At 43.3% G+C, this 13181-nt stretch overlaps 1 protein-coding gene across 2 annotated transcripts; it reads right to left on the reverse strand.

Annotated features, from left to right (window-relative positions):
* Positions 1 to 1147: 1147 nt before the first annotated feature.
* LOC121313951 (Fanconi anemia group G protein-like) lies at positions 1148 to 9760 on the reverse strand. 2 transcript variants are annotated; one of them, XM_041246728.1, is made up of 6 exons: positions 9522 to 9760; positions 9196 to 9302; positions 6223 to 6313; positions 4824 to 4955; positions 3992 to 4194; positions 1148 to 1510 (listed from the first exon to the last, which is right to left on the reverse strand). In XM_041246728.1, exons 2-6 carry the CDS (start codon positions 9271 to 9273, stop codon positions 1259 to 1261), a joined length of 756 nt encoding a protein of 251 aa, XP_041102662.1. In that variant the 5' UTR covers positions 9274 to 9302; positions 9522 to 9760; the 3' UTR covers positions 1148 to 1258. The 2 variants fall into 2 exon arrangements, with proteins under 2 accessions (XP_041102662.1, XP_041102667.1); XM_041246733.1 differs by having other exon boundaries at positions 9517 to 9760.
* Between the last annotated feature and the right edge of the window lie 3421 nt (positions 9761 to 13181).

Raw genomic sequence — 13181 nt, forward strand, 5'->3', positions numbered from 1 at the left:
CGTCCCAGCGTTTGTGTTTTGGCCAGAACACTACGTGACGTCCCTCTCCGTCTGCAGTATGGATGATCAGAACACCACTCCACACTTACACTGGTGTGTGTTTGTGTGGCACCACACACACACACACACACGTGTGCACTGGAGGGAGAAGCAGAACCACACACACACGTGCACTGCAGGGAGGGGCAGAACCACACACACACACACGTGCACTGCAAGGAGGGGCAGAACCACACAAACACACACGTGCACTGCAGAGAGGGGAAGAACCACTCATACATATGCATACACATGTACACTGCAGGGAGGGGCAGAACCACACACACACATATATGCACACACATGTGCACTGCAGAGAGGGGCAGAACCACTCACACATATGCATCTAGCATGCGCCAGGTTCTGTGATGTTTGTATAGTGTGGTACGACCACTCCACTGCCGGTACGTGACACCTCCCCGACTTCTACCACACACTACTCACTCACACACACACACACACACTCGTGTGCGCTGCAGGTCCCTGGGGGCTATGCTGGTAAAAGCACTGCTGCTTGGATTGCAGGGCAGCCCCATGCTGGTGTGGTTCGAATCTTGTTCATGACAATCTTGTCGACACTGGCTGGAGACCGACAGGGAGCACTGCAGTGGCCTATCGCAGAGTGGGGAAGGAAAACTGGCTGGGTTTAATTATCCTTATTCCACCTCAGCGACCCCTACTAGTCAAGAGCCTGCTCAGCCCAGGTGCAGTTTCCAGGTTGGGTCTTTCCTTCCCTCCTGGGCTCAGTGTCTTGGTAACAATCCATTGCTCAGGGTCAGAGGTTAACAAGAGACAACTGGCTTTAAGCGGAAATTGATTTTGACGATTGATCTTCAGTAAGTGGGTTTTTAAAGGGCATGTAATGCTGTTGAAAGTTTGCCAAATAACAATGACTGGCTCATTCAGACTTCATAGCATATACATTATTGATACACATCAGCACTTCCCAACTCTGGTTATTAGTTCCTTAAACATTTAAAGTTTAACAGTGTTGGAATCATACAGTCAGATAACCCAGAACAATCAACCAAAAAAGTATAAAATAAAAACAACTACAATATGAATGTGTAAAGGCTACACATGTACAACTATTGTGTGAATACTGAATATAAAATAAAAATCTACAAACACACTGTTACCACTGTATACAGATTCAAGCCAACATCTATACTATACATGCATACTTCTGAGAACACTCAAACATCTACACAACGTTCTTTCACGTATGGCTGACTTTCAAAAGCTTGAACTGTAAACTATTAACAGGCCAGTTTGAAAGCAATGTCCAGACCGGAGCCCCTGGCTGCTTCTTACCCTGAGTGATGGCAGTGCAGGTGTGGAGCAGCTCCCTGAACTGGGCTGCACTCAGCACCTCTCCAGGGGCAACTCTGCTCTCCCAGGACAGGCTCTCTTCCGCCAGGACACTCGGCACACCCAGCGGGGACCCAGGGCAAGCTGGAAGAGACCAGGCCTTAAAACAACAAGACACAAACAAGCAGGTCAGCGGCGTGCAGGACAGTGGGGCTCTCCAAGACCTGCAGCTATGCATCACTCTATAGAATGCAGGTCATTTCAAAATCTAACATGAAACACTGTACTACTAATATGGATTCCAGCAGACTCTTGCAATATCACTTTGTAGCTTCTTTGATTAAGTTATGCTAAATAAAAGATCAACATATATAAAAATCTTCAATCCTAAAGTTCTAGGTGATTCGTCCACAGCTATAAGTTCAACATATGCATGTCCGTGACTGTAAAACACCCAATGGTACAATAGCTGTAGTAAAAAGAAACAAGTGGAATTTCTTTGACAAGCGTTTTGGTTATAAGAGACTTGACAGGCTTCTAAAACGCCATTGAGACTGAATTCAGCCTCTTTTATATTTCTGCACTGTGTCTACAAGTAAACACTTGAAATGTGACACATACACAGTGCAGACAGACAGTTTCATCCATGCATTCTCCAGGTTTTGATACAGCCGACAAGAAAAGGTAATGTCATGGGACCCCTTTTGAACCATGGCATAATAGCCCTGTATTTAAATGTTATGATAAAATAAGCTGTAAATTTTCATGGCTTTGAGGGTTATTGTTGCTCTTAGAGGAACCTTTTAAATTATGTTTTTATTTTACTGTTTTGTTTTTTTTTTTAATACAAAAATATTAAAAAAATAATGTAAAAAAAAGAAAGTTTTGCTTTCTTTGGTAAAAAACAACAAAAGAAAAGAAAAACATAATTTACTTTCATCACACACAGTGTAACAGATACACATACATTTGTTTTTACGTAAAGTCACCAAACTAAAACAATTTCAGATTCTTTAAATACACATAAAACGTGACATGCATACTAAGCACACACTGTACGGGCATTTCCACTATAACCATATACTGCACCCCAGGGGTTGTAATAACCTGAAACACAGTGAGCAGGTAGGCTGGCTGCCCATTGTTCTCAGGGAGCCGATTCCCTGCATTGTGTGTGTGTGTGTGTGTGTGAGAGAGAGAGAGAGACACACACACAGCTAACCTGCACCATTAGCACTCCACACAAAGGCCTGACATCAGCCCAGAGGCTCCAGAATCTCTACAGGGACAGACTCAGCAGCACAGAGACTCGGGCAGCAGTGAGACTCGGGCAGCAGTGAGACTCAGCAGCACACAGACTCAGGCAGCACTGACTGAGACTAACAGAGGCAGCTCCAGCTCCACTGAGACTGGGTCTCTGCCAGCTTCTAGACTGTATTGATTTTTATAAACACAATCTAAGGCGGTAGAGGAGGGGGAAGGGAAGGGGGCCGGTATATTCATGGGGTATTGTGACAGAGATCGAATGACGTTTGGTGTTAGATCTCCCTCCCGACCTGAGAGGGTACTAGATAAAGGAAGCAGAGTACCCTGGACTAAAAGGCATGTGGAAGTTGGCAGGCTGGAAAAGGGACTGAGCTACGATACCTGAACTCAATGACTTGAACAGGAAATGGTGTGGCATCCGCAGATTGGAAAAGCGGATGCGCTTGTTAACCAAGGGGTCATGAGTGAGAGTATAAAACAGGGGCGTAGAAAATTAATCTGTTCCTTTGTAAATGGTTGGAATTAACCTAAAAGGAGTAACGGTATTGCTGAAGACCGTAAGTGTTTGTTTTGTAAAGTGTCGGCTGTAACTCGTTTGTCTTTTTAGACTGTCACTAACACGATCTGCCAGCATTAACCTGGGCATCACTTTTCACCCCAGCACTTCATGGAGTACTGTAATCACCACTAGCACTTAAATTCACTCACTGTCTTGTGCTTGTTTTTGTTTCGTGTTTAGTGTGGGTGTTTGTAAAACCTGGACTTTTAGTTGCGGGTCAAACCTGGGGATTACAGTTACGAGAGAGACACGTCGCTGTATCACTCAAGCATTTATTATTTACAGGTGTTTTCCTTAGGGCTCTAGACATTGTTATTATTATCACTAAACACCCTTGCACCTGAAAGTAATTGACTGTGTTCTGTACCTGCACTGCACTGCACTCACCTGTATCCACTCATCACTTTGCCACAGGTATATACAGTACTTATCAGGTCTTGGATCTTCAAATACTCTCTCAAAATTCACAACACTCATTAACATTCATGCACCTAGTTTAAGTCACAGTCAGTTTTAATCAGTACAGTGATGAAGTAAAAGTGTATATTGAGTCTGAGTAGTCCTGTGTAGCGACAGCTTCCCAATTGAGGAGCCCCTTGGCCTTTTACGTACATTCACCACATGGATACCCATAACTGCAAATCGCTCAGCAGCAGAATACGCATTCATACTGGGAAAAAAAAAATATTACAAAAACAGTAACATTTGTTTGTCCAACATTTTGGCTACAAGTCATACATGTCTTCAACTGAAAAAATTCTAGGTCGAAATGTTTACCAATGTAATTGAAGTACCCAAAACCCCTGTTCCCCCTACCCGAGACTCAGGCAGCCACAGGAGCAGCTCCCTGACACAGTGAAGCTGGCAGGCACAGAGCCAGTATGCCCACTGCAGACAGGCTAGTCGGGTCAGTGAGGGCTCCCACTGCTCCCAGTGCTCCCAGTTGAGCAACTGCAGGACCAATCGCCACAACTGCAGGGGATCCGAGCCGGTACCGGGGCGGCCAGCGGCTTCCAGAGCTGGACAGGACGGGACAAAGACACATGGAGGGGTCAGTACAGGGCAGGCAGGGCGCACCTGGGTTGGTTTATTTAGGATCATAAAAACTTCACCAACGAAGGAAGGCCATTCCGCCCATCAATGCTCATCTGGTTCCTAGTAGCTGACTGATCCCAAAACTTTGTCAACTGGGGGTCTTAAAGGAACCAAATGATTCTGTATCAACAACATGGCTATGTAACCTAATCCATTCAGTATGCATTTCCATCTACTGGTAAACATAAATCTTTTACACTTTCATATTGCAGTAAAAAAAAAGAAAAAAAGGAAAAGAAAATGTAAGGGGACTCTATGAGAGGGGGTCTCTAGGAGGGCGTCTCTGTGGGAGAGTGTCTCTCTGTGGGAGAGTCTCTGTGGGAAGCGGCTTCTCTGTGGGAGGGGGCCTCTCTGTGGGAGGGCATCTCACGCGATGATGATATGAAGGGTCTAGTACTTCAACTATAGTAGCCAAGGCACAGCATGCAAAATGCACACTCATAGTAAATGAATGATGTGGGCAGTTTGGCCACACAGTGGAAAATCTGGCCCAAGGTATATTATCAATCAATAAGGACTCTTCCAGTGGAGGACGGGTGTGAGTCTGCCATACCTCTGAGCAGCGCCTGCGTGATCCCAGCCTGGTCTTCCTCCCTGGTGTTAGCGGACAGACGAAGATTCAGCACAGAGGCGTTATAGAGTACGCTCAGTTCCAGCGGCACACTAGACACAGCCGGGGGCAGGCCTGCAGAAACAAGGGTGAGTAACCAGCGCTAACAGCATCCACAACCAACATCATCACAGCATCCACAACCAGCAGCATCCACAACCAGCATCATACAGCATCCACACCCAGCAGCATCACAGCATCCACTCCCAACAGCATCACAGCATCCACACAGCACCCTCAACATCCACACCCAGCAGCATCACAGCATCCACTCCCAGCAGCTTCACAGCATCCACTCCCAGCAGCTTCACAGCATCCACACAGCACCCTCAACATCCACATCCAGCAGCACCACAGCATCCACACCCAGCAGCATCACAGCATCCACTCCCAGCAGCATCACAGCATCCACACCCAGCAGCATCACAGCATCCACACCCAGCAGCATCACAGCATCCACTCCCAGCAGCATCACAGCATCCACACAGCACCCTCAACATCCACACCCAGCAGCATCACAGCATCCACACCCAGCAGCATCACAGCATCCACACCCAGCAGCATCACAGCATCCACACCCAGCAGCATCACAGCATCCACACAGCACCCTCAACATCCACACCCAGCAGCACCACAGCATCCACACCCAGCAGCATCACAGCATCCACACCCAGCAGCATCACAGCATCCACTCCCAGCAGCATCACAGCATCCACACAGCACCCTCAACATCCACACCCAGCAGCATCACAGCATCCACACCCAGCAGCATCACAGCAAGCTGAGGCAAAGCCAAGATAAGTCACAAGTGTAGATTAGTTCATTGCCTACAAACACCATGCTAATTTAGCGGGGGATTCATCAAGACGTGGTAAATATTACTTTCGTTCTGTATTAGGCTATGAACTGCAAATTAGTATTTTAGAAGTTATTGCAATTTTTATATGGGTCTACAATATAACATGATTAATATGAATTGTTGAAATAAAGCAGCATGAACCTTGAACACAGAGTAACATCTATTTCCTTGCTTGATCTGTTATGGTCTAATCTTGATAATCTCATAATAATATTAGAATGGTGGTAGAATACAATTTGATTAATGTTAAATTACTGTTTACCATATTCTTAGCTGTAGAAGTGTTACATATCAATATGAACATAAAAATAATTATTACAGAGAATAAAAACTAATTATCATGTTCATAAATTCCAACTGTTTCAGATCTAAGGTGTGTTTCCAGAACTCCCTCTAGACCCCCTCACTGAGATGCAAATATTAAACATTGAAAACAAGTAAGATGCATTTCGAAGTACACTGTAACATAATAGCAATGTATACCTTGTATCTTCTGAAGGAGCTTCCTCAGTTCAGAGTGACACTGCTTTAGAGCCTCCTTCTGTTGGGTTCCTTTCTGAGTTCTGCAAGCAGTCTACACAAACAGTCAATGCCAGGCTTTACAAAGCACAGCGAACCACAGTCTACTGAACACACATCTCTGTACCTCATGCTCCACTCAGATACCGGTGCTCACCGGATTGCTTTTTAAGCTTGTTTCAAAACCAGCCAAATCTGTTGTGTCCGCCTGTTGTAAAAGCAGCTGAGGCTCATGGGTATGACAAGACTGTTTATAGAGCATTTTACAGAGCTGGAGAATCCACCCAGATTGCATCACCCACATATTTTTTGGGTTAACCCTTGGATACCCACGGATGTGCTTGATGCTATCCAAGGAGATTACCCAGTGCTGTAAAATGCTCTAAATAAAATCCCTCTGTGGATTAACTCAAAGGAAAACAGGTTCATCAAATCAACCCTTAAGCTCCACAATATAGCTCTCTTGTTTTAGACAAAGTATCCCAATGAAGGTTTGTAATGGGGTTAAATGAACTGGAAGCAGTGTTCTTGTTAAACCTTAACAGACCTTTTTATTCATAACTGTTTAACCGCTGCCCCCTACTGGATGTATGAAATACCCCATTTGCTCTATGTGGTATTTCTTACTGGTGTTCTTACATGCAATAGGCAGGTTAATGGTTACTCTCTGGTGTACCAGGTGAATTTAGAAAGAGGACATGCTTGAAGCACTGTTGGGGCCAAATGGGTGCTTCAAACTTCTTTAAATGAATCAGGATGTGATGACCTACACGTGTGATATTCCACACCCATACATACATGAAACAGGACGTGATGACCTACACATGTGATATTCCACACCCATACATACATGAAACAGGACGTGATGACCTACACGTGTGATATTCCACACCCATACATACATGAAACAGGACGTGATGACCTACACGTGTGATATTCCACACCCATACATACATGAAACAGGACGTGATGACCTACACGTGTGATATTCCACACCCATACATACATGAAACAGGACGTGATGACCTACACGTGTGATATTCCACACCCATACACACCACATGGCTCTTTAATAACGGCTCCCTGGCCTTCAGTGTGGTGCTTTCAAATCAAAACAAACCTTAGTCCTGCTAAGGACAGGTAGGAAGAACTGGCTCTGGGAATATTATCAACTGAAACAAGCACAGTATCAACCCGTAGTGCGCTAAAATGAATAAAAGGCAATCAATAAATAGCTTGCACGTTGCTTGCCACCTGTCCCTGTTTTCCCGGGAAAGTCAATAAATATGCTTCAATATGAATTCAATATGCTTTCCCGGGACACCAAAAAGTCGCCTTACTACAGCATCACCTCAGTGGCAGTACCGTACATTCATCGGCACATGTTTACCACGATAATATTAATGCAATGGAAGCACGATATGAATTGGTTGTCAATTCTATAGCAGTGTGATATTATTAGAACATAAGAACATAAGAAAATAAGAAAGTTTACAAACGAGAGGAGGCCATTCGGCCCATCTTGCTCGTTTGGTTGTTAGTAGCTTATTGATCCCAAAATCTCATCAAGCAGCTTCTTGAAGGATCCCAGGGTGTCAGCTTCAACAACATTACTGGGGAGTTGATTCCAGACCCTCACAATTCTCTGTGTAAAAAAGTGTCTCCTATTTTCTGTTCTGAATGCCCCTTTTTCTAAACTCCATTTGTGACCCCTGGTCCTTGTTTCTTTTTTCAGGCTGAAAAAGTCCCTTGGGTCGACACTGTCAATACCTTTTAGAATTTTGAATGCTTGAATTAGGTCGCCACGTAGTCTTCTTTGTTCAAGACTGAACAGATTCAATTCTTTTAGCCTGTCTGCATATGACATGCCTTTTAAGCCCGGAATAATTCTGGTCGCTCTTCTTTGCACTCTTTCTAGAGCAGCAATATCTTTTTTATAGCGAGGTGACCAGAACTGAACACAATATTCAAGATGAGGTCTTACAAGTGCATTGTACAGTTTTAACATTACTTCCCTTGATTTAAATTCAACACTTTTCACAATGTATCGAGCATCTTGTTAGCCTTTTTTATAGCTTCCCCACATTGTCTAGATGAAGACATTTCTGAGTCCCCAAAAACTCCTAGGTCTTTTTCATAGATTCCTTCTTCAATTTCAATATCTACCATATGATATTTATAATGCACATTTTTATTTCCTGCGTGCAGTACCTTACACTTTTCTCTATTAAATGTCATTTGCCATGTGTCTGCCCAGTTCTGAATCTTGTCTAGATCATTTTGAATGACCTTTGCTGCTGCAACAGTGTTTGCCACTCCTCCTACTTTTGTGTCGTCTGCAAATTTAACAAGTTTGCTTACTATACCAGAATCTAAATCATTAATGTAGATTAGGAATAGCAGAGGACCTAATACTGATCCCTGTGGTACACCGCTGGTTACCACACTCCATTCTGAGGTTTTTCCTCTAATCAGTACTTTCTGTTTTCTACATGTTAACCACTCCCTAATCCATGTACATGTGTTTCCTTGAATCCCAACTGCGTTCAGTTTGAGAATTAATCTTTTGTGCGGGACTTTGTCTAAAGCTTTCTGGAAATCTAAATAAACCATGTCATATGCTTTGCAATTATCCATTATCGATGTTGCATCCTCAAAAAAATCAAGCAAGTTAGTTAGGCACGATCTCCCTTTCCTAAAACCATGTTGACTGTCTCCCAGTACCCTGTTACCATATAGGTAATTTTCCATTTTGGATCTTATTATAGTTTCCATAAGTTTGCATATAATAGAAGTCAGGCTTACTGGTCTGTAGTTACCTGGTTCAGTTTTGTTTCCCTTTTTGTGGATCGGTATTACGTTTGCAATTTTCCAGTCTGTCGGTACCACCCCTGTGTCAAGAGTGCTTCCTGGATGACTATAGGATTTCTATCCTACCTTGCACTTGTGGACAATGCTGTAATTCTCTCCTGTCCAGATCGCTAAGCAGCCTTGGCTGGCGCTGTCCCGGTCCATTGTCTTCAATGAGCTCTCCGCCGTCTTCACTGAAAACAAAAGCAACACAAGACAGCTAAGACCAGGCGTGTACAGCTTTACTGTTTATGTACGGGTCGCTCACTGGGCTAATAATTAATATGCAACTCAATCCTTGCACATTATAATATGCATGCATGTTACAAAATACCCCTAAAGTTCGGACAGCTGTCATAGACACAAAAAATACGGAATTATTTCAAAAGACAATCAAAACATGCCTACCTTACCTGCTGCAGATCTGCATACACCACTTGAAAACCCCGAACTTTTCAACCAACACTTCGTCGTGTAAACTATTAAAAGAAAGTGTCTGCAATAAAATATTGACTATCACTTTATAATGTCTGCATTTACTAAAGTATTTATTAGATACAGTAACAAATAACTCGCTCATTTATCTAGACATACTGTAAAAGCTTCCGATCCTCAGATTAGTCTATGAAAAATAAATACAAACCCGTCTACACCGTGCTATGGTTGGCTAATTTGTTCAGCTACACACACACGAACCCACGGGCAGCTGTGCTCGTGATTGGTTGAGCTACACGTCAAACACAGAAGGAGCTGAATGCGCGAGCCTTACTGGGAGAGCGGGGTTTCAATGCGCGGAAGGTGGACGTGGATGAGCAGAAGCAGTATTTAATGCACAGATCAATCGTGAGAACAATATATCGCGCTAAATAGGGACTATTAGTTTCGCGCTCGTAGGATATTAGTTTCAGTTTTGTTTTTAATAGCACACAGACACAACTAGCAAACCCTCATTCAGCGGCTTTACCCGATTGATGAAGCGCTGGACAGGACCACGAAATGAACTGGTAACAGTTGTCCCATGTCTCAGGCTTAATATTTGATAATAATACTTAATTAATACTGGATGTGCTGATTTCTTTCCGGTGTGAAATGTCTGAAGCAAAGACTAATGCCCGTCTGATGCAAAGCGAGGGCCAGCATCACAATGTTGAACAGAACACTTTGGAAATAGTGATATTGCCTATGAATCGCCCGACGTGGTTATTATGGGACACCCTACATATACAACTTAGAACATAACGAAAGAGAGGAGGCCATTCGCCGCGTCAATGCCCAACGTTTTCTATTTTAATACCCACTGATTCACCAGCATCACAGCATGGCTAGGTGACCGACGCTTCACCCTCACCGTGTAAAGAACGATGTGTCTCCAACCCCCGGCTGTGATTTGAATACCAGTAATTATACTAGCAGGTAACATTAACGGTTACAGCCCTGTAGTTTTCCATCTAGTTTATCTTCTGTCCTACTGACGTTCTCAGTTGTGTCACATGCGGCAGCTGCACGGTACTCTTGTCATTACTTTACTGAGCCTATACTGCCATCTAGTGGCAAAAACACTGAATTTAAAAATACTGCACTGTTCAATATCGTCATGTTACTGAAGTAACAGCAACATGTAAACTTTTTTTTTTCAGTGTAATTTTGTCTTTATTTACGTACAAACGTTCTATTCTGAAGGATATTGGCAGTCTTTAATTTGCTTCAAAGGTCTGTTTAATCTTGCTGCATTGTATTTTACAACAGCCCTATACAAGGCATGACTTTAGATACACATACAGTATGTGCTGATTGGGTTGACTGCAGGCCCTGTTGAAAGCAACAGCTGAAGCTCAGTGTTCTCTCCCTAGGAAGAACCCCCAGCACTGCTCAGTGTGAACCAATGCTATCACTCTGTAAAATGTATGTGCCAATGCATTTCAATGAATAGATTAACTTGTTGCATGCAGCATAGCCACCATGTCACTCATGTTAAAGAGATAACTACTTCAACATGTGTTTATTTTCTTTACCTGGTAAAACAGTAATATTAATATTATTGTACTACAATATGAATACATCTAGCATACCGTTCTTTACTATTGCATTAACTACTACCCTCCAGCAAGCTTTGGGACTGACGTACCAATGTAGAGATCCTGTATGGTTCAATTCACAGCAGCAGTCTGGGCTTCCCTCTCTAAACACGAAACAAGACTGATTGTGGTGAAGAGTATTAGTGCTAATCAGGCTTAGTTCATTCTGTGCACAATGCTCCACCTCTATTAATGCTGATCAGGCTTCGTTCATTCAGTGCACAGTGCTTCATCACCTCTATTAGTGCTGATCAGGCTTTGTTCATTCAGTGCACAATGCTTCATCACCTCTATTAGTGCTGATCAGGCTTTGTTCATTCAGTGCACAATGCTTCATCACCTCTATTAGTGCTGATCAGGCTTTGTTCATTCAGTGCACAATGCTTCACCTCTATTAGTGCTGATCAGGCTTTGTTCATTCAGTGCACAATGCTTCCCCTCTATTAGTGCTGATCAGGCTTTGTTCATTCAGTGCACAATGCTTCATCACCTCTATTAGTGCTGATCAGGCTTTGTTCATTCAGTGCACAATGCTTCACCTCTATTAGTGCTGATCAGGCTTTGTTCATTCAGTGCACAATGCTTCATCACCTCTATTAGTGCTGATCAGGTTTTGTTCATTCAGTGCACAATGCTTCCCCTCTATTAGTGCTGATCAGGTTTTGTTCATTCAGTGCACAATGCTTCACCTCTATTAGTGCTGATCAGGTTTTGTTCATTCAGTGCACAATGCTTCCCCTCTATTAGTGCTGATCAGGCTTTGTTCATTCAGTGCACAATGCTTCACCTCTATTAGTGCTGATCAGGTTTTGTTCATTCAGTGCACAATGCTTCCCCTCTATTAGTGCTGATCAGGCTTCGTTCATTCAGTGCACAATGCTTCACCTCTATTAGTGCTGATCAGGCTTTGTTCATTCAGTGCACAATGCTTCATCACCTCTATTAGTGCTGATCAGGCTTCATTCATTCAGTGCACAATGCTTCATCTCTATTAGTGCTGATCAGGCTTTGTTCATTCAGTGCACAATGCTTCATCACCTCTATTAGTGCTGATCAGGCTTCGTTCATTCAGTGCACAATGCTTCATCTCTATTAGTGCTGATCAGGCTTTGTTCATTCAGTGCACAGTGCTTCATCACCTCTATTAGTGCTGATCAGGTTTTGTTCATTCAGTGCACAATGCTTCCCCTCTATTAATGCTGATCAGGCTTCGTTCATTCAGTGCACAATGCTTCACCTCTATTAGTGCTGATCAGGCTTTGTTCATTCAGTGCACAATGCTTCATCACCTCTATTAGAGCTGATCAGGCTTTGTTCATTCAGTGCACAATGCTTCATCTCTATTAGTGCTGATCAGGTTTTGTTCATTCAGTGCACAATGCTTCATCACCTCTATTAGTGCTGATCAGGCTTCGTTCATTCAGTGCACAATGCTTCACCTCTATTAGTGCTGATCAGGCTTTGTTCATTCAGTGCACAATGCTTCATCACCTCTATTAGTGCTGATCAGGCTTCGTTCATTCAGTGCACAATGCTTCATCTCTATTAGTGCTGATCAGGCTTTGTTCATTCAGTGCACAGTGCTTCACCTCTATTAGTGCTGATCAGGGTTCATTCAGTGCACAATGCACCTGTATAGTGCTGATCAGGCTTTGTTCAGTGCACAATGCTTCACCTCTAATTGGTTCCCCAACACTACAATCAGCCTTGAGGAGTCTTTCCAGAAGCATTTTTCTTTCCTAGAATAATTAGTAAGCCAGGCACATAATAAGAACATAAGAACATAAGAAAGTTTACAAACGAGAGGAGGCCATTCGGCCCATCTTGCTCGTTTGGTTGTTAGTAGCTTATTGATCCCAAAATCTCATCAAGCAGCTTCTTGAAGGATCCCAGGGTGTCAGCTTCAACAACATTATTGGGGAGTTGATTCCAGACCCTCACAATTCTCTGTGTAAAAAAGTGCCTCCTATTTTCTGTTCTGAATGCCCCTTTGTCTAA

The sequence above is a fragment of the Polyodon spathula genome, chromosome 1 (genome assembly GCF_017654505.1).
Source record: "Polyodon spathula isolate WHYD16114869_AA chromosome 1, ASM1765450v1, whole genome shotgun sequence".
Taxonomy (NCBI): Eukaryota; Metazoa; Chordata; class Actinopteri; order Acipenseriformes; family Polyodontidae; genus Polyodon; species Polyodon spathula.